This window comes from Gopherus flavomarginatus, chromosome 6 (assembly GCF_025201925.1).
Source record: "Gopherus flavomarginatus isolate rGopFla2 chromosome 6, rGopFla2.mat.asm, whole genome shotgun sequence".
Taxonomy (NCBI): Eukaryota; Metazoa; Chordata; order Testudines; family Testudinidae; genus Gopherus; species Gopherus flavomarginatus.
Window position 1 is genome coordinate 2,262,863 of NC_066622.1, and position 21,799 is coordinate 2,284,661.

Here is a 21,799-nt window from a genome sequence, read left to right on the forward strand (position 1 = left end):
ACTACCATCGACACACACACATGATATTTTATCATTAAAGCAAGTTAATTTATGAGCATTTCACAAATTACCTCGGTCAGAGATTCTAGTGAGAATAATAAGGAAAAAACAACAAATTAGCAAATCTGCTTCAGTGCCAACTTCTGAACTAAAATCTTTCAATTTTCAACCTTATGGAAATTCTAGGGTTACTGCATCCAGTGTTGGATTCTGTAATACTGACATCAAGAACCATCTCAGGCCCCTATCAGAAATGTATGTCTAACACGCTTTTAACTCAAGGATTACTGTCCCATTCTCTTTGGTTTATTTAGGCCACTTAACATAACATTATTCGATTCTTCAAAGCAAGGTCCCCTCTTGACAGCAGAGTTCTATTTTGCTGTCATAAGCAATTACAAATGTACACCTATGAAAAGATTCCCAATTTGAGGAGCATAATCTGTTTTAGACAGTAAATCACTGAGACATGTTCATCCCTTGGGCAGCCAAAATACACAGCTGAGATTTATGAGATCTCACACTGAATTCTCTGTACCTGGTGAAAAACGTAGGAACCTATTCTATTCCTAGGGTAGCAGAAAAGAAAAAAGAACCTTTGTAGAAAGAGATGTATTTATTTTAATTCTATTGTTGTTCACTGTCCTGTTTCAGGACACATTCTTTGTCATCCTCCAGCCAGGGCCAGACTTAGGGATGCCAGGCTCGGAGTGCTGTTTTTGTTGTTAGCGACAAAAGAGAAAATAGAATGTTTGAAGTAACATGTTTCAGGTATTCCCTATGTGGATTCATTTTTCACTAACCTTCTAGAATGTTCTGGACCTTTGTAGAATCTCATGGAACCTTCCAGGCTTTCTGAGCACTACATTTTCCTCAAACCTCCTAGAATGTTGTCAGCCATACCCTCGCGGGTATCTAAGGGACGGGGCATCGCTAGTCAGTCAGTGAGGCATAAGAACGAAGTGAGAGCCCAGTTGCGATACTGTGAACCTTGTTTTATTGTGTAATTGTGAAAGTGTACTTGTGTTTTAAGATTTGAAGAGTGTAAGTAGCAACTAATAAAGGACATATTTAATGAGACGCCAGAGGTATCTGTCAAACCCCTGTCTATGCCGCAATATAAAAGAAATACTGCTACTTCTTTTGCTATACTTGACATGTAATGTTGGATGACTTTCTACGACTGTGGAACACAGACTTTTGCTCTCCCTCATACTGTCTGTTTTCCCCTGTAGAAAATAAAAGATGACCCTGAAAAAGCCTTCAGGAGCTCAATATAGGAAGTGAAAAGCTCAGCTGCAATCTAGTTTGCAGCAAGGAGCAAATTTTACAGAGCCTATGACAGGGATAAATTATGCATGCAAACTGTGCATCACAGTCGTAACATAGGCAACCAAAGCATTACAAATAAGGTATTCAAAAGTTTAACAAATTGAGGGTGGGCACCAAAGACTCTTCTTGCTGGGAGCACCGTTTGGTCTAGGACCAGACCTACATCCAGTAAAGAACCGTCACATATGGGTGCTGCTATCATTCTAGATGATGACTCAACATTGTTCAACAGTGCTCAAGAGCCACAGCAAGCTTTCATTTAGGTCATGATCTGAAATCTTTACTCACATAAACAATCCTTACTCATCAGAGTAGTTCCATTTAATTCAATGGAGCTATTCTTGTGTATAGGGATTACCTGCATGAGTAAAGGCTACAGCCTTACATTTACACATCTCCCCTTCATGGACTCTCCATTCCTACTCCTTCTCCCCTAGCACCAACGTCTTCTTTCAAAATGAACAGGACGCATTTCCTTCCAGAGCTAATCCATACCGCTCTTGATTAGCAGATAACAGTCATTATGCAAATGAATTCTCCACTTATCAGAGTCAGAAAGTGCTTCCTGTCTGACTCTACCAGCCTGAGCCGACAGTAAGAATCACAGGACTTAAAAGGGTCAGACCAGAATCTAGCTCCATGGAAGTGCAACCAGATGACCACATTGACTTCGTGCAGAAGTCAGCATTTAACAGCAGTGTGAGAACAATATTGAGCAATACTTCTCTGTTACAATTCATAAATCATTACACATTCTCCTCACTGTCTCATCTTTATAAATTCCTACCTGGAATATTTAGACTTGCTGAAGATTCAATATGCTTTGCTAGCTCTTGGCTTGGAAGAATTATGGGGGGGCTGAACACGTTTAACCAGTCCCTGAAAAAGATGAATCCAAACGTCAGTCATTCTGAACAAAGTTGTTTTGTTCCTCCCTAAATCTCACAATTAGGTTTAAAACTTTTCATAAACATCTTTGGTCTGGTGAAACAAAATAAATTATGTGCTTTTCACATTCATTAAACTCAATAGCAGTACTCTTCAAAAGTTTGAAAATTAAGGTGTGCTTAGCAGCAAAACGAGTATCTCCTAGGTAGAAATCTCTAAGCAGTTCTACAGTGAGCCCTAAAGCTCAAAGTAATTTTCCTTCAAGTAAACACATTCATGAATACGGGCATTTAACTATAACAGAAAATATCTGAACAAGAAGAAAACCCACTTCTATTTTAAAATTGCCCATTTTATGTGCATTGCCTTTTGAGATACTGCTAACACCAAGTACTAAACCAAAACTAATGAAATAAGCACAGTTAACATGCTATATAATGGAATTTCATAATCACAGACAAATACACATTAAAACACATTCATAACAACACATCTATAAAGACTTCTCATGGACTTTCTGGCTAATGGAGCATTTTCTAACGACGTTTTATTTTGTTTCTCTCATTATAGCAGACAGAAAAATTCCTATATGGCAGTAAATTGCAGGTTTATATTAAACTGCAACACAGTTAGTTCATTCTATGAATATACTTGAATAATTATATACATACACATATTTACACATGATTTTCAAAGGAACATTTGTTTTTATTTACTGCATTGTTATTTCCGGAATATATCCAACAAAAGTGATAGGGAAGAAGAATGCTCAGTGTAGTAAAATAATAACATGTACCAGACCCCTATAAATGAGAAAATTATACAACAGTAGCATAAGTCTTATTACCTACAATCCATGATGGCAGAGGGAGAGAGAAGACAGCGTAGTAGCACAATCACAGTAAAACCTTATGCTCTTCTGGGCAGGGCCCAGCTTTCTGTTATGTGTTGGACCCATGCTTACCACAATGGGCTTGAAGCCCCTCGGTGCTACTGCAGTACAAACAGTAATTCGTACTCATACATTCACTAGGATACCTTTTTGTAGAATTACCACAGAGCTAAGAAATGCAGAGTTCAATTCAGAACACATTTTACTGGCTGAATATATAGAATTAGAAGACTATGGAGAAAGACTCCTCCTGGACCTAGCTGCTGCAGTGGCGTTTTGCTTCAGTAAAGAACAAGATTTGGTGGGCCTTCTGTAATTAAGAAGGGAGTCTGGGCCAGATAATCCACAGATGGCTAATTTATCCCTTATTTAACTTGACCTGCTTTTTATACCTTTGTTTCACTTTGTATTTTCTAAAGCTTTGTGAAATGACTTTCATGTTATCATGTGTTCATACAAAATCCAGTTGTTTCTAGACTGCACTCCATTTGTTGCAGTTGAACGTGGTATGACAGACAGCATCATATTTCAGGTAATGGAGAATAAACAGACCTTTAGGGAAATATGTTTTTTGTTTGCAGACCGAGCTGCAGACTTTTTCACCAACAGCATTTGGGCAGAAGTTGCAGCACCAGCATGCTCCGGTTACCAGGGCAGTTCTTTCACATTACACTGCGAATCAAACCGGCTGCTGCACACCATTAGGGGGCCATGTTTCAATATGGAAAAACAGCTAGGAGTAAACCGGCCCATCAGTTTTTACTGCAGATCTCTGGTATTTGTCAAAACTTCTACATAAAGCATGAGCTAGCCTTAAAAGCATTAAAAGCCTTGACATTTGAACGTGGAATCCAGATGTGGCCCTTGGTAAACAATCCTACTTTATTAGATTAAGGCCACGTTTCCAGACATAAACCTAGATCCCTCCTGCAGGGTCAAGCTGTGCTCAGTGCAAAACTGAAGGCGGTGGGGGAGGGAGGGAAGGGACAAAGGTGCCTTTAAAGGTGCCACCCTTATGTTTGCCTCATGCTGGGGCTGGCTTACGACTGGTTGGGTTTCTGGCATATGTCAGAGCAATTTCAGGGCTGCTGTAACTAATACATTATTGGTCATGCTCCCCATGGGCTGTTCTAGCAGCCAGACACAGGGATGTCCTGGGCACGTCTCTATGCTGGAGGCCAGGAAAAGGAGGATTCCTCTGGGTTAGGGGAATGCTAAGGAAGCCTGCCAGATTTGCTGGCTTTTCACTACTTTCTGCTGCCAGCTTGGGGCCCATGATCTGGCACATAATAAATATGTACGATACTGGTGCTTATAGTGCTTTCTGGAAATCCATGCCAACCTGAGATAACACAGACTAGGATTTGTTTCTGAAAGAGAAACCTGGCAGAGCTCAGTTGGATGCTGTGGCTGCTAAAATATGCCTTTTGCTTTCCTTCTCTCAGTTGGTTCTTGTGCTGCTGGTGCATGTTACTGCTTCCACATCATCTGCTGCTGGTATGTACACCAGTCTGGGGTGAATCTGGGGACATACACCTGCTCTTTTGCAGGCAAGATGAAAAACCTAATTTTCCACCTCAGAAAACACAACTGCTGGGGCAGAACTTCACCAAGTACGATAGAGGATTTAAGGAGAGAGAGATATTGAATTTTCCATCATTTTAATATGTACAAAATAAAATTTGAAATGTTCTTTTATACCATCCTTGTATTTGCACCTAGATGACCACCTTCACAACTAGTCCTCGCTACCACTCAGCCACTGGCCATGAGGACCAGTCCACGGTCATGACCGTTTCTCTCTACCACTCTCCACACACACGTTCTCCAAAACACCCTAAAGAGTATCCATTTCTACCTAAGTGTCCAAAGTGTCGCAGAATGCCAGTGAGGCAAGTGACTGCACTGTAACGCACAGAGTCACAGGTAAAAACACTTCCGTTGCTGCAATTTGCATTTCTGGTATTATCTACCTTGAGCACAAGTTCCTGAGTTTTTGTGCTACTGCTGGGACCACGGTTTAATCATAATTAGCTGACATGATGTTTAATCTCAGATTTGACCAGATTCATGCTGTGTGGTCAGTCACGATCAAGCATCATGACAGCTAACTTGACTCTTCACCATCACATTCAAACATCATTGTGTTCTGAGTGAAGACAAGCTCCATGAGAAATTATAGGGGGAATTGAAAGAATATAAAATGTAATGTTTTGCTGGAACATGCGTGTTAATACCCTATACCAGCAACCCCCACCACAAAACCTTTAAGGAAGAGTAGTGGGTCAGATCCAGAGAGAGAGGACTAGCCTGTGTCTCATCTGAAAGACAATACATCCAGCAGGTGCCTATTAATACCATGCTGGTGCAATGGCCAATTTTTAAACTGCAATATCTTGGCTCTTTTAATTTTTTTTCTTTTCAGTTTAATATTATGGACTTCTTGTTGCCCAAATATTACTTTTAAAGTTGAAGCCATTCAAACAAATGCATGTTAAAAACGGATCTCATATTTCCACACATGACCAACCCAACCTTTTCCAAAATTGGTAAACAAAATTCATATCTGTGCTAAGATCTTGTCTGACAACTTTCAGAAGAAAGCAAAGATTTTTAATTGATGGATAAACCTCTAAAAGGTGGGTTTCTAGTGGAGATGCTGACAGATGCTTTGCTCAAGCAGTCAAGACAGGCATTAGGCACACATGAAACTTGTAACGTCTTGGGGCCCAGCTTTCAAGGAAGCACCTAAGAGAGAATGTGTGTGTGAGCGGGAGAGAGTACAAGTGAGCTACAATTTTATAACGTTCCTTGTTGAAATCTTTTTGATATCTTTATATAAAATAAGAAGTCCAGCAGATAACTGGTCATTAGACTGCTTAGCAATGTAGAGTGTGGGCTGCATGTCTAATTTATCCTTCCTCTTACACTGACTGAAGAAAGAATCATTTTAGGGTGAATTTCTTAAAGAAGCCAGTTTATCTCCTCAAAACAGAAAAACTAATCAAGCATTTTGCTTAATTAGAGACACCCTTTGTTTATGATGTTATCAAGACCTCAAGCTGTAATCAATACAATCAGCATGCCAGGACCTATCTCTGGCTTTCTTGATAACAAAGTTGAATGCTAAACAGTACACTCTTTGATACTGTGAGTCACATTATGTAAAGGCCCAGAAGAGGCAGTTTTCATAAACATTCGAAGTTAGGTTTAGCACTGACTTTGGCACTAAGATTCTTACAGTTATTCTGTAACTTATTTTTCATGTCAAGCTACGTAACAGCACGCACTATACAATTTTACCATCTCATTTCTTTTTTCCTCCAATATTTGCATCAGAAAATCTGTCTTGTATATTCAAGAAGTAATTATAATATATTGAAAATCACAAGATAGTTGAGCAGCATTTAAAAATGAACATAATCATTTGTATTTCTGTAAACAGCTTCTGTTATAGCTATGTGACAAACTTAATTAATCTTTGCAACAAATTGTGACGATCAGTAAAGTATGCTCGGGAAACCGTGCCAATACTTTCTAACTAGCATAGATACAAAGCCTTTTCCAATGACAGTAACAGTACCAGTAGCATATCACAATTGTCACCATTAACAATAAATTGCTAGCAATAGCAGAATTCAGGAGCACTGCAGGCTCCTTCTTGAAACGTTAGAGCTTGCCAGCACGGTGTGGCAAAGGGCAACACGGGGGTGTGATTTGTAAAGTTAACAGTCCCATGTCGACTCTGTTTGTGTGCTCCAACAAGTACCTATTTCACGCAATGTAGACAGATCTGGAGGAGCTCCCCCTCCTGGACACTCGCCAGACTGCTTGCTGTGAGGGGATACAACTGCTGGATCCTGTGTTTTAAACCTCCAGAATCTGAACTGAGACTAGACTCTGCTGTTGTCCTGGGTCTTTAGACACACTTGGGGTGTACACCCTCTGTTTAGCAACCCCTCCTGAGAGCTGCCCACTGCCCAGCCCCAGGAACCAGTGCTGACCCCCTCCCCTGTAGCTTAAACACAGCCTCTCCCAGAACTCCAGCTGTGTGAACATTCTGGGTCCAAAGGGTAACTCTCCAAGGGCACATGCAACGGTCCAACACAAAACGCAGACACTTTGCACAGGATTCTAACACCATTGTTCTTTATTTAATCACCTGAGGAATATAATTATCTAAACAAAAATAAACCTTCAAACATACATTTTCCTCACCACTCCAAAGCATTCTTTGGGCTAGCGCAGAGCTGTCTAGCAGCATTCAGGATTTCTCACGTGCATAATGTTAAGCACATGTGTAAGCATTTAGATGACTGGGGCTTTACATTGTAATGTATAACGCACATGTAGCTGGAGAAGTCATCTTGTTTTATGGTAACAGTTCCATTAAAATAACAAATGTGTGCTCTTCAAAACTGGTTTTACAGTGACTGTAGGAGCTCTGAAGTTCATTAACAATGAACAACAAGAAAAGATGCTTGTCCTATGTAGGTAACTTGTGGTTCATCTTATATCTGTTCTGGGGATACAAAATGTTGAAATCAAATGTCAGTTACTGTCATCAGCTATGTCAGTAATAATGCTGCAGTCATCTTAGGGCTGGTCTACACTACGGGGGAAAATCGATCTCAGATACACAACTTCAGCTACGTGAATAACGTAGCTGAAGTCGAAGTATCTAAGATCGAATTACTCACTGTCCTCACAGCGCGGGATCGATGTCTGCAGCTCCCCATGTCGACTCCGCAACTCCGTTTGGGTTGATGGAATTCCAAAATCGATATAAGTGCGTTCGGGGATCGATATATCATGTCTAGATGAGATGCGATATATCGATCCCCGAGCAATCGATTGCTACCCGCCAATATGGCAGGTAGTGAAGACATAGCCCCAGTCTTAAACTGTCCATTACTGCCTCGAAAAACACTTCAGTTTTGCTCTTTGAACATTCTCACAATTACTTAAATCAAAAATGCCATAAAACCATGAGAAATTCAGTAGTGTTTATAAACAAATTCCTAATTGAGAGAGCTGTTCATTTTTTCTCAACTCCAGGTCAGAAAACAACATTTCTACGATGGATAATAGAGAGAATGTGCTGAAGAATAATAGGATGCATTACCTACAAAGATACATAGTATATTCATACACACAAATCAAGACAAAAGATTTTCAAGTGCACTTTTTAATAGAATGCTTAAACAGGACTAAAATACATATGTTGGTATGTCAAATGTTTATTTTGCAATACAAGTTTGTATGACTTGAAAGATATATTTGAAAAAGAAATATCACAATTATGTTAAGGTCAAACTGGCAGTACGTTGATGATTAAAAAATGCAAGGCACGAGCTGTATTTTATTACTCTCCTAGAATGTTATTGTAGTTTTAAAATATCATTAAATCAGCACAAACCAACACTTATCATTTCCTGCACATTTTTCACAGGGAGCTGCATTCTGACTATGAGTAATCTGTTAATCTGTTCTTTGCCTCACAATCCGTCAAAGTGACAGATTCATTCCATCTCTAATACATAATATCTTTATTTACTGTATGCCTTACTGGAACTTTCTATTTTGCTAGCACAAAGATTTAGAAAATCACAAGCAAATTTACAGAATGTCACAAGCTCTTGGTCTTGCCTCTTTCCTGCTATCCACCACTTCAGCAAATCCAGTCGGTCACAGTTCAGATCAGGGCAACTGCACCTGTAATTCCCCTCAGTGGACCAGACAGGGCACCCAATCTCGGGCTTCCAGATCCCCAGCTGTTGCCTGTCTTGGGTGGAGACCTGCGTTCCTCTCCCTTCTGACTGGGGTATTTCCAGGCTGCAAGCTCCTTGACTTTACTGTCTAATTCCCAGCACAGACAGGTAGCCCAAGGACACCTGCTGGCTTTCTCTTTAGAGACTGTTAACAGGTGTAATTGCTACAGATGTAAATTACCACATAGCGCTTCCTATTGAAGCCTAATTTATTCTTAAGGTAAAAGGTACTACAAAGAAAACATATTAAAAACAATAAAAGAAACTACACACATTGACAAGTTTACCAGAACGGACCCCAACCTTAACATGGTAGGATCAGTGCTTCAACCCTCCACCCCCAGGGGGGTCCGCTGTGGTCATGAGCTCATCAAAGCTTCAGCTCAGAACAAGCCCCCAGTCCTTACTATACCCCGAGGGCTGGGGCCCTCCATGGACCAGGGGTCCTGTCTATTTGCTGGATCAGGAAGAAAAGGCCTCACAACAGTTTAAAACCAGGCTATTTATCCAAAACCCTTTCTTTGTCTGTTGGTCGCTGGAGAATCCAGTTTGAATTAGTATATGCACATTTCTCCAGGAGGTGGCTTCAAAGTGTTGATAAGGGAGGCAGCAAATTAGCATACCCCCTTCTACTAGGGAAGAGAAGGTACATACAGTGCCACAATAACACATACACAACTGCATTTTTAACAAAATAGACCCCAAAGGTATTCAGACTAATTCAATAAGGTTTAATTTAATTCAATAAAGTTTATCTAAATTCCATAAGGTTTGTTCAGGATATTGTCAGTCTGTTACATGCCCAACTAAATGCTCAGTAATCCTAAAGGCAGCAAAGAGATTTTATTTTTAAACCTGACTGATTTAATTTTTGATGACTGACTAATTAAAGAAGAGGTCGACAAATGTACAAGTGAGATTGTACATGGAGATCCTAATTCGGCTCCTATTAAAGTATCTTTCCATTGGCTTCCATGGAAGTAGAATCAGGACCAGAGAGAGAAAAGCATGAATTCTACACATGGAGCTAGATCTCAGCTGGTGCAAACGCTGTAAATCGGCGTAGGTACACTGACATCAGTTGGCTTACAGCAGTTGAGAATCTAGCCTATTAAATAAGAGGATTTTCTTTCAGTGTCAGCTGTTGATGGATATATTTTAGCAGTTTATTAAAAGCAAAAAGAACACATGCATATTCATTTACATTAGGCTGAAAACAGTAGGGAAAGACCTGACTTGCAGGTTAATAATCATTTAATAATTAATAGATCTTGCTGTTCGGTGGTCAGATCTTCCTTAAGAAAGTATGCACAACTCCCATCATGTTTTAAGTTAAGTAGGAGCTAAATTGCAATTTTACTTGAAGACTAAAATTCCATTTTATTATACTGGTGAATTGCTGGCTAGATTTCAGACTTGGTGTTCGCTGCTCTTTTGGCATTATATATGATGCCAACAGAGAAAAACAACGTTTTATTACATAATTTAACTAAAAATATGACGCCCTTTCTTCGTTGTTAACTTTGATTCATTTGATTATCAGTGTATTGGCTGTATAACGTGCAGTAAGGAATTTTTTAAAGGGAAATCAGTTACTTGGCAAAATTCCTGCATATTCACATTTAATCTCAGTCAAATAGATGGTAATAAAGCATATCAATTATCCACTGTCATCACTTGCATTCACTTGCCTGCTAGTTCAAGTGCCCAAACATTTAACAAAGTGTCAATTAGTGGGGGGTTTATAAAGCTAAAAGGCTGAACACAAGCAAACCCTTCATTTTAAGAATGACGTTTTAATGTTTCATCAATTCTTAAAATGCCTTCTAACTGGTCTTGTTGCAGCTACCATCATTTGCTTTCTCTCATACAGTCAACCCCCAGCAGGATTCTGCCGTCCTGTGCCATAGACTGCGTCCCATTTATTCTTAATGGATGACTAGGGAGCTGGGGCTTTTAAAAATCAATGGACAAGTACAGCTCACTGGAATAATAACTTTAACATTAATATAATCAAATTAGTTAACAGGTGTGCTGCTGAAAACAAAACCTGAAAATTACTTTCCTTTCTCTGTGAGAGGAATCATTTAAACAAATACATTCAAGACAACATTGGACTTTTGGCATATAATTACACTGGCCTGGTTTTATTTTGATATAACAACAGTATAAAGTGAAGCTGTAAATTTTATCAGTGTGGCAAAAATTATGCTTATGCAGTGTAATCTGCTTTTAAAAGTAGCAAGCTTTTTCAATAACAATAGGATAACTACAAAGGAATCCTGAGTAATAAACTCTTTTGTGTAGCAGAGCAGATGTGTAATTTAGCGCTGTAAAAAATAGAAAATTATAAAAATTAATAGCTTTTCTAAAAGGCAAGTGAACTTTGGAAGTTACATGAGACTTATACCATCCTGGAAAGAGGGATGTAGGACCCTAATCCTGTAACTGTTTCTGTGTGGGTGACCCTTATGTGTGTGTGGAGACAACTTCAGGATCATGATGTAAGTGAATTCTTGCTCTGCCTTGGCTGCCTGGCAGTCTGCTTCAATGGAGTCTCAAAGAAACCCCATTAATCCCACCCCTACACCCCCCAGGACACTCTTATGTTGCAAGGGTAACAATGGGCTTATTTTGCTAGAAAAATGCCTGTGTATTGCGAGCAGCCAGATCTCAGTGGAACCTAGGAGTGTCAACTTGATGACATGACTGAACTTAACGATGCCTTGAGAAGTCAGAGGTCACTCTTCAACCTACTGTAGATCTCTGGAGATATAGCTCAGAGTGTTGACACTGAGCTAGCTTAAACCTCCACACCGTTTTAGTGGCATAATAAGAGGCTAATCTATCAGAATAAGCTGTTTAGGGTACAACTAGTTACTGAAACAATGAAGTACAGCTTCACTTTGACAGTGTCTTGCAGACAGATCAACTGTGTGTCCAAATGTTTCACAGACATAAGTACTAAATAGCAGTGAGGTGAAGAATTGAAGAGGTCTCAGCAAGGCAGACAACGGTACATGTCAAGTTGCAGTTCTGAAGCAATGGGATGGCAGCAGAGGGATAGAGAAAAGCATGTCTAGACAGGTTTCAGAGTAGACAGGAGCTGCGCAGGAGAAAGGCCTCACCGCAGCAATGGACAGTGGGTAGTGAAGGGACAGAGAGGAGGCTGATGCTAGAAGAAAGGCAAGAGCAGGGAAAGGGGGTAGAAATTGTTAAGAGTGCTGATTCTGGGCTGTAGCTGAGCTCAGGTTTATGCATCCTTTGGATCTCCTGTGATCTCGGGCTGCCAGGAGCCAGGTGAGCCCCTTGTGCAAGCTTGAGCAGCCCCAAGGGGTACTTTACTATTGGATAAATTTCCCTCAGGCAGTGGGTCTTCCTCAGTAGGGCAGTCAGCCACTGGAGCAGCACAAAGGATCCAGGATATTGCTCATAATCAGGGTCAAGGTTGGAAAAACTTTTTCACTAGGAGGGTGGTGAAGCACTGGAATGGTTTACTAGGGAGGTGGTGGAATCTCCTTCCTTAGAGGTTTTTAAGGTCAGGCTTGACAAAGCCCTGGCTGGGATGATTTAGTTGGGAATTGGTCCTGCTTTGAGCAGGGGACTGGACTAGATGACCTCCTGACGTCCCTTCCAACGCTGATATTCTATGGTTCTAAGGACTACTTAGAAAAGCTGGACATGCTCAAGTCCATAGGGCTGGATGTAATGCACCTGAGGGTGTTGGCCAATATGATTGCAGAGCCATTGGCCATTATCTTTGAAAACTGCTGGTGATCGGGGGAGGACCCAGACGATTGGAAAAAGTCAAATGTAGTGCCCATCGTTAAAGGGAAGAAGGAGAATCTGGGGAACTACAGACTGGTCAGCCTCACTTCTGTCTCTGGAAAAATCATGGAGCAGGTCCTCAAGGAATCAATTCTGAAGCACTTGGAGGAGAGGAAGGTGATCAGGAACAGTCAGCATGGATTCACCAAGGGCAAGTCATGCCTGACCAACCTGATTGCTTATTTATTATTTAGCAGATTATTTAGTCTGCAGAAGAGAAGAGTGAGGGGGATTTGATAGCTGCTTTCAACTACCTGAAGGGGGGTTCCAAAGAGGATGTATCTCGGCTGTTCTCAGTGGTACCAGGTGACAGAACAAGGAGCAATGGTCTCAAGTTGCAGTGGGGGAGGTTTAGGTTGGATATTAGGAAAAACTTTTTCACTAGGAGGGTGGTGAAGCCCTGGAATGGGTTACCTAGGGAGGTGGTGGAATCTCCTTCCTTAGAGGTTTTTAAGGTCAGGTTTGACAAAGCCCTGGCTGGGATGATTTAGTTGGGGTTGGTCCTGCTCTGAGCAGGGGGTTGGACTAGATACCTCCTGAGGTCTCTTCCAACCCTAATCTTCTATGCTATTGGTCAGGCTTATTTAGAGGTATGAGAAGGCAGGAAGCAACATACACGTACTTGCTTTCTGGAGTGTAGGAGACAAAACTGAAAGATGATACTTACGCTGCACATGGTATGCAAAAGGTGGATTCCACAGTAAAGTAATTTTGAATACTCCAGCTGGGGAAGCCTGACAAATCTTGGTCAAATCTTCCAGAGAAGGAGGGGAAGTGGAATACTGAGAGTATATAGCCGCAGACAATGGGAAGCCATGTGTTTTTCACCAGGATTTGCTCACATATTCTATACCTGTAGGTCACCAAGTTCTTGAGAAGCCCTTGGTAGCCAACTGTTTCTCCAGCATTACCAAAACTTTCTAAGGTAGTTTTTAATAAGGCGAGGTCTATATAACCCACATTTATTGTCACGGTACCTTTGGCACATACTGTGGCCTGACAAGTGCAGCAGAATTTCACTAATTCAGATTAACGACTGGGAGACTCACTGTAAATTACTGAATTTTGTGAATGAGTGAGTAAGTGAACAAGCCTAATGAAAAAGCAAAGTACATTCTGTGATACATTATCCCCGTTTGCTAATTTTGAGGGCTGCAGTGTAGTTTTATAATACTTCATAATGTAACGTTGTCTGTTTGGTAAAAGCAATGAAGTTGTATGACTTTGCTCTTGTAATGAATCATAAAAATGAATATGCTTCTTTGATTGTATTGCTGCACTCATTTTTTTAACTTACACTTTCAACCTTGAGCTATTTTGCTATTAAATCTGTGCTTGGAAGAGGGTGAGACAGCCATTGTTTATGTATGAATTCGGCAGCATGTAGACTGGTGAAATTCTGTTATAGTGCAAATATATATGTACAATCCTTTTGTGACTGCACTGTATTTTAAGGAAGTTTGAACAATGCAGCAAGATTAAGGGTACAAACCAACAGTGAGTGCACAACAGGGACTGGTCTGTTTGGTTTTCATTTGCTGGGGCAAACAAGTGTGCTTGAATTGCAATCTTAGCACTTAATGAGCCCTTAAGTTTTACTTTCAAGACAATACATGGAGTTTGTACCCAGGCAGCAGAATCTTGCATGTCCATTACCAATTTCAGACTGTCTGATAAGGGCAGATGCTGAATGCCTGTGGAAATGCTGAATGCCTGTGAAGAGAACTCTGTAACAGAGAGATTTAGTTAAAGGAAACTGAGAAGAAGCCACATGCTTACGTAGTCAGGTTAAACACAGAGGGTGGGCAGGAGTCATGCACTGAAAGATGTGTTAGGTGAGTACAATCAGTCTGATTTCCTCCTTTATTTTACATACGTGTAAAAACCACTTACCTGCTGATCTCTGAGCTACCTTACTGCTACTGTGATGGCGTGGGAACAGTTCATGCCAGAATTCATTTTTGTATTGAATTATAAACTCAAAAATTGGGTTGTATAATCAAAACTGCAGTTAACATAGGGCAATGCCACAACATTATTGATAGGATGTATCAGATAAACCATAATAAATACTTTGTACTCAAGTGACTTCTTTTTGAGGATCTCCAAGTGGCTTATAACCATTAAATATATTTAGCTTCATCATAACTCTGTGAAGTAACTTTTATTGTTCACATCTTGCATATGAGGAAACCAGGGCCTCCAGGTAAAGTGATTTATCCAAATTCACACAAGAAGTCTGGCAGAGTCAGGGGAAGAACTAGATCTCCTGATTGTCATTACTGTGGGATTTAATCACTAGATTGTTCTTCCTCTGCAGGTAGCTGGAGTGCCCCCCCGAATCTGACTAAATTTACGGTGGAGTGAGCAAGTGTGTTTCCTTTTAAAAGTTTCTCTAGTTAAGATTTCAACATCATACATTTATTTGAGCCTCCGAGCCTCAAAGTTGAAATTAAGCTAAAAAATGAATTCAGCAGGCAGCTTATCCATTTTTATGATTCATTACCTTACCCACTGTAGACAGACATAACAAAAATTAGAAAATCATATGCTGTGATTAAGTAATAATTAAGGATTTTAGTTCTGCTATGTTCCAGAAGAAGCACATAACTTTTTTCTAAACTTTTGAAGTTGTTAATCTCTTAATATGTTCTGATTTGCAGGTCATTGAAACAAAAAATAATTCTGGATGGTACAAATTTCATATCAATGGAGATTTTATTATAACTTTAAACAACTGAAACTGATATACAATGTAACCTCTGTTTGGTAATTTATTGATCTGTACACTTTATCTGTTTCTGTTTGAAAAGATTCGTTCACCAAAAGAGAGAGAAAACATCATGCTTACTGGTTGCAAAAAAATATTTGGGATTCTAAAGCAAAGAAAAATGATGACATCGTGATCAGTCTAATGTAATACATGTAGGTTATGATGACAGGACAGATTGCGTCAGTCAGCCTATACTGAACCAATGTGAACTGAGGTCAATGGCTATTAATCATTTGTCAAAGACTGCAGGCCCTTATCAGCCAGTTATAGATAGAAGGATGTTTATATCACAACCACAAGTGGCAAAGCTATAAAGAATTTCAACCATAGCACAGCAAGGACACTTTTTATAGATAAAATAGAAATCTAAACAAAATGCTGGCCTGGATAGCATCACCCATTTCCAGTTAGGTATTTTAGTAAATATAAGTTCTTAAGGGTTTTAGAAACTTGGTCAGTTTTCATTTTTTTCTTTTTTCTAAACAGTTGGCAAACAAAGCCAAAATAAACACAAGAGGTACTAGTAAAGAGGAAACACATTGTGGGTGCTGTGCTACTGAATGCAACCACTGCTTATTTTACTCACTCAGTTACTGTGCCTTTATCCCCACATATCGGAGGGTAGGACTGAACACTATCCAGTCAACAGAGTAATTACAAAAGAGTTACTTTCCATAGCAACTGTCTGCAGGAAGGTGGATTGGTAGGCTGGGGAGAACATGGAATTTGAGCGGGAAGAGCCGTGGAGCAGGAAGGAGAGCAGTGAAGCAAAGGGGAGGGGAGGTGGGAGCATAGAGAAAAGGCATTCCGATTCCTCCTGTGGACTCTGCTGGACTTGTTGGGATCTTTAGGGGTCAGAGCCCTTACCCCACCCCCAAGCCTTAGTAGGGGCATGGAAGAGCTCTTCAAAATCACTCCCACTCAATGGGAGCTTTATTAACCCCAGGAGATCCCAACTAGTGTAGGGAAATTTGTCAGCTCCCTCGCCTTCCCCAAACAGCCTAAGCACGGTCTTTGGGAGACTGAAAATTCTGTTTAGGATTTTGGGGATTAAACTTCCTAAATCTTGCAGTTTTATTGGGATTAAGGTGTTCAGCTGTCAGTGTGATTGTTTGGTCCATACTGGGGCAGAGTGAAAGTTGGGGTAGTTATCTGAGAGCATCTCACTGCCTTGCTTGAGAAGTGGAACCCTCACTCCTACATTCCTGGTTCTCTAACATTCTAGTTTTTGCTCTAGTTTTTCACATACATGCTTTTTAAACGAGCGATACCCATAATTCACTGATATGGACCAGCCACCTTACCTGTAGTTACCAGATATTATCATCTGGGAATAGGGTATAATATGATCAGAGATAGGGTGACCAGATGTCCCGACTGTATAGGGACCCGATCTTTGGGTCATTTTCTTATCTAGGCTCCTATTACTCCCCACCCTCGTCCCCGTTTTTCACATTTGCTGTCTGGTCACCAGAGAACTCTCTCATATAGCACAGGTCAGATTTTAAGTGCTGGCCTTTTATGCTGCGCCCACAATCCAATGCAGGTAGACATCTAACTGTAAATATCTGTGCCCACAGTTTATTGTGGGTACATTTGTTTATTTATTTTGGACAGGTGCAAAGTCTGAAGCCTGACTGAAAATCTGGCTGTGCATCTTTTGTATGAGATTACTGAGGTATAAAACAGGTTTCTTATTACAGGAAGCCCTGTTAAAGTGCTGAAATATTTATGTTCTGCCTTAGCTTGTTTATGCAGTTACTTGGGAAACCAGCTGCTTGAACTTCAGAGCATAAATTTCAGTAGTGGCTTGAGAAGAGCCTGGTGTGGCACCACGCCAATGTTGTGATAACTGGTGAGTCCCAGGGAGAGCCAGTGTTTATAGCAATTGTTCTCAACTTTAATAAAAAAATGACAGAAAATCAGCTCTTTTTTGGAAAGAACAGATTTTCTGAAAAGAGTCTATAGAAACTTCAAAAAGTCTGTCCATACAGTGCCTGCAGCTTGGCTCACAGTGCCTTCTTGAGAGCTGTGCCAGGTTTTACAGCCTGGTACAATATTTCTCTTCATTTAGCGTTTCTTTTTATAAAACTTTAAAACCTTCCATGCCACATGAAGCTGATGGAGGATGAAGCAGTATCAGCTGCATGCAAGGTGGGTGGCAATCCACAGCCCTCTGCACTAGAAGGAGATATCATTCCTAGGTGAGGGTAGTGGCAGCAATGTCACTGCCTTCCTCTTTGGGAGAACTTTAAAATCCAGCCAGCACGTCACAGGAGTCCCACTTATGGAAACTGCCTGGCTCAGGCTTGGAATTCAGCATATCTCCATGTGGGCTTGGCCCTGGCCCTCCCAGCCAACCAGGCTCACTGTGCTAGCAGGTTCTGGACCCCACGGAGGAGCACAGTCTGGGGGTGCTGGTGTGACGGTACCAATATTCCAGGGTGACTTTCTGAGCTGGGCTCTGTGGAACCCCTGGAAAGTGAGTCTAGCTCTGGCCCTTTCTGTTGATTGCTCTGAGTGCCATTATCTTTTAGAGGTTTTCTTTTCATATCTGTTCCTTAACTTGGTTAGGGATAGAAGCTAAATTTACTGGATAGTAACTGCCGTGATCATTCTCTTTGTATTTGATGAATACCATTTCCCCCCACACTTTCCCCCAGTCATTTGGTGCCTCCTCAATGGTCCATGACTATTCAAAAAGAAACTGCTTGTGCTGATTGTCTCAATATGTTACGTTGGATATCATTCACACCCGCTAATCTACACAGCATAGATCCATTTGTCAAATATTCTGTTACCTGCTTCTCTGCAACAGCTCCTGCCTGCGTAGGAGGATTTAGATCGTTCTCAACTGTCCGGATGTAGCCCCCTTTTCTTTTTCTTATTTCATGGTGTTCAGCCAATAATTTTTTGCTGTAATCACAGCTGCCGCTTCTACTTGCTCTGAGCTGATATCGAAACATTCCCCAACAGAGGGATACAAAGGAGTTGCTATTTCAGCACACTAGAGGGAGTGCAAGTTGTTAACCATGCTCAGTAGCTGTTCTGAAGCTGATGTGGAAGACTTCTTTAAGGGCAGACTCGCCTGCTTGTGTACATCCCATCCCATCCCCCTAGCCTCCTGCCTTTAGTTAGAAGCTGGACGCTCCTGGCCAATCAATAATGAGTGCTGTCAGGGATACAAAACTGTCAGTCATGTTGAGCTCCAGTCAGATCCAGCCCAGCTGGGAGAAAAGAGAACTGCCAGGGTTAACCCAGACTGAATCTGTGGTTGGATCTCAATACAGTTTCCTGTAATTTTACAGGTTAGTTGGACCTTATTGGTCTGCAGCAGTTATATGTTGAAGTATCTCTAAAGTTCTTAATCCCAAGAAGGAACATAAGTATTTTTTTAAATATAGCAATGGGCCATAGTTAAAGGGATAGGGAAGTTTGCTATTAGCCTCAAAGGCTGCTGCCTTGGTCTTGTTATTCTAAGAAGCAAGCTTAGAATTAAGTAAATCGGGGGCTGGTGTTTGTGTGAATATGTATGTTATTGAGACACAAAGCATGGCCCTGTGTCCTGACTGGGAGAGCACCTGTCAGATCCACACACATCCTCCCCCTCAACTCTGTAGGGAGCAGATAGAGCTGCCCGGGATAACCCAGTCTGAATCTGTGGGTTGGATCTCAATATGTTTTCCTGTAATTTTACAGAAGTCAGTGAGATTGAGACTGGGAAGACATCGTAAAGGAACAATCGTAGATCAGAGGCCAAACGTCATCATAAGGTGTTGTCATAATATAATTCTCAATTCTGAACCTTAGCGTCCAAAATATGGGTACTAGCATGAATTCCCCTAAGCTTAATTACCAGCTTAGATCTGATAAGCTGCCACCAACCAGGACTTGGAGTGCCTGGTAAACTCTGGGCCCCCCCAAAACCTTGCCGGGGGACCCCCAAGACCCAGACCCCCTGGATCTTAACACAAGGAAAGTAAACCCCTTCCTCACCGTTGCCTTTCCTAGGATTTCCCTCCCTGGGTTACCCTGGAAGATTACTGTGATTCAAACTCCTTGAATCTTAAAACAGGGAGGAATGTCCCTTCCCCGCCCCTCCCCTTTCTCCCTCATCCGGAGGCAAAACAGATTCAAGCTCCGTGAATCTAAAACAAAGGGATTCCCCCTTCTCCCCTCCCTCCCTGTTAAGTACAGACTCAATTCCCTTGAGCCTCAACAAGGGGGAAAAATCAGACAGGTCTTAAACGCAAAACTTTTATTAAAAAGAAAGAAAAAAAGGTAAAAGTTTATCTCTGTAATTTAGATGGTAAAAGTTACAGGGTCTGTCAGCTTATAGAAACTAGAAAGAAGCCTCCCCCTCAGCAAGATACAATTTAAAATACTTCCAGCAAACTACACATTTGCAAATACAGAAACAATCAACAGACTATAACCGCCTTTCTTACTAAATTACTCACTATTCTGAATATATAAGAGACTGTAGCAGGGAGACTGGCAAGAAACCTGGTTGCACGTCTAGTCCCTTCCAGGACCCAGAGAGAACAAAGCAAAACCCAAAAAACACGAACAAAGGCTTCCCTCCACCGAGATTTGAAAGTATCTTGTCTCCTGATTGGTCCCCTGGTCATGTGTTTGGTTCCCTGTTTGTTAACCCTTTACAGATAAAAGAGACATTAACCTTTAACTATCTGTTTATGACAGGTGTATTATGTCATTGAACCAACGACAGTGTGTGAGTTTAACAGATGCAGAAATTGTCAAGTTTTTTTCTCTTATTTGAAGTTGTGTATGTGCTCTATGTCACGGATGCTGAAATAACTGGTTATGCAATATAACTAAATGCTTTATTTAATTGCCAATAGAATACCTAGGGTGAGCCTACATGAGAGCAGAAGATCCCGGATTGTCAGAAGACCCAATCGCTGTATTTATTTATAACAATTTTGCTAGTTAGGCCTGTGTTATATTTTTCATTTGAAAGAATTGGTAACTAAAATGACTTGCCTCCCCTCTACATAGGTTACACAAACATTTTTTCTTGTTAAAACTGGTTTTAAAGAATAGTTCAGGAGTTCACTCATTTTAGAATCACCATCAGTTTTATCTCCCTTCTCATTTACTTGTCCCTCTTTCCTCCACGGTGAACAACATTTCTAAGTTTTCCATCTTCAAATAAAATGTAACAATGTGAATCATGATTTTTCAGTCACAGGCTATAAAATACCCCTGCATTACATACATCTTCTCCAGTTTTTATATCCTGATGCAAGCTGACCTCAAAATGTTGTCGTCTTCTATGTTTACAGCCCGATAACGCCTTTCTGGGAGCTCAGCAGGGATACTGAATTTATGAGACAGTTGCAAGTCAGGTATTTTACAGGTATTTTGATTGCCCACATTTGTCAAAAATGATTTTGTAAAAAAATTAAAGATTACTGTGTGATAGATTAAACAGCGGTACAAAAGCCGGTAGTAATTTTTGCCCAGAAAATTTGACTTTGAATCTGTATATAAAACACAAACTAACTTTCTTGAACATATTAACCTGACCTGGTATGTTAAAAACATTTCTCTTATGTTTATCATAAAGGAGTTCATTAAGTTTTTCAGTATATAAAATGCACCTGGCACTAAAGTGTTTGAGCATATGCACAACAGTTCATATACTGTAACAATGACTTTTAACAAATGAACTATTCAGCCTTCCCTTGGGAAAAAGCCTGAAAAAAGAGGTGGACCATGAGCCATGCCCTAAAAATAGAAGACTTGAGCACTGTCAGACCAGAGAGAGAAATCAATTCCAGAACTAAGAGCCCTGCACCCAGAATGCCCACATACAAGCTACCTGGCATTTATATCTGGGGAGCTGGGATAGGTAAGCAGGTCCCAAGCTATCTATGGCTTTTGTAGACCAAAGTCAACACCTTGATGTACACATGAAAGAGAAGAGGAACCAAGGCCTGCTAACAAATAACTGCTGTAATATGCCACCAAGAATGCAGATAGCTGCCAAGTGCACTAGCCGACGCTTTTGAGTAATCTTCAAGAGTAGTCCCATGCACTTCATATTAGGGTAACAAAAGCATGGATGACAGTGCTGAAATCCAAGCCTGAGTAACAAATGGTTGCAAACACCTAGCTGAACAGAAATGGAAAAGGTGCTTTACTACTGACAACTGGACACCAGAAGCATCTCCAGATTGTTAACATACTGAAATAACGCAAACAGACCTCCTCAGCAAGAGGAATATATCACACCCTCAAGATCTTTCCCCTGCCTCACCAGCATCACCTACAGAGAGATTAAACTTC

At 40.7% G+C, this 21,799-nt stretch overlaps 1 protein-coding gene across 10 annotated transcripts in view; it reads right to left on the reverse strand.

Moving 5' to 3' along the window:
- The window catches only part of CFAP20DC (CFAP20 domain containing), a 209,889-nt gene that overhangs the window by 31,383 nt on the left and 156,707 nt on the right, over positions 1 to 21,799 (reverse strand). For 7 of the 10 annotated variants that reach the window (XR_007774955.1, XM_050957360.1, XM_050957359.1 and 4 more), the window contains exon 15: positions 2,120 to 2,211. The exons of 1 other annotated variant lie outside the window; for it this stretch is intronic. Coding sequence is in view for 8 of the 9 variants with exons in the window: in XM_050957360.1 (XP_050813317.1) it covers positions 2,120 to 2,211 (92 nt within the window). In the remaining variant the exon portion in view is untranslated. Of the gene's footprint in view, positions 1 to 2,119; positions 2,212 to 7,595; positions 7,635 to 20,186; positions 20,829 to 21,799 lie in introns of those variants that run through there. 2 more of the 10 variants (XM_050957355.1, XM_050957353.1) reach the window with 2 other exon arrangements.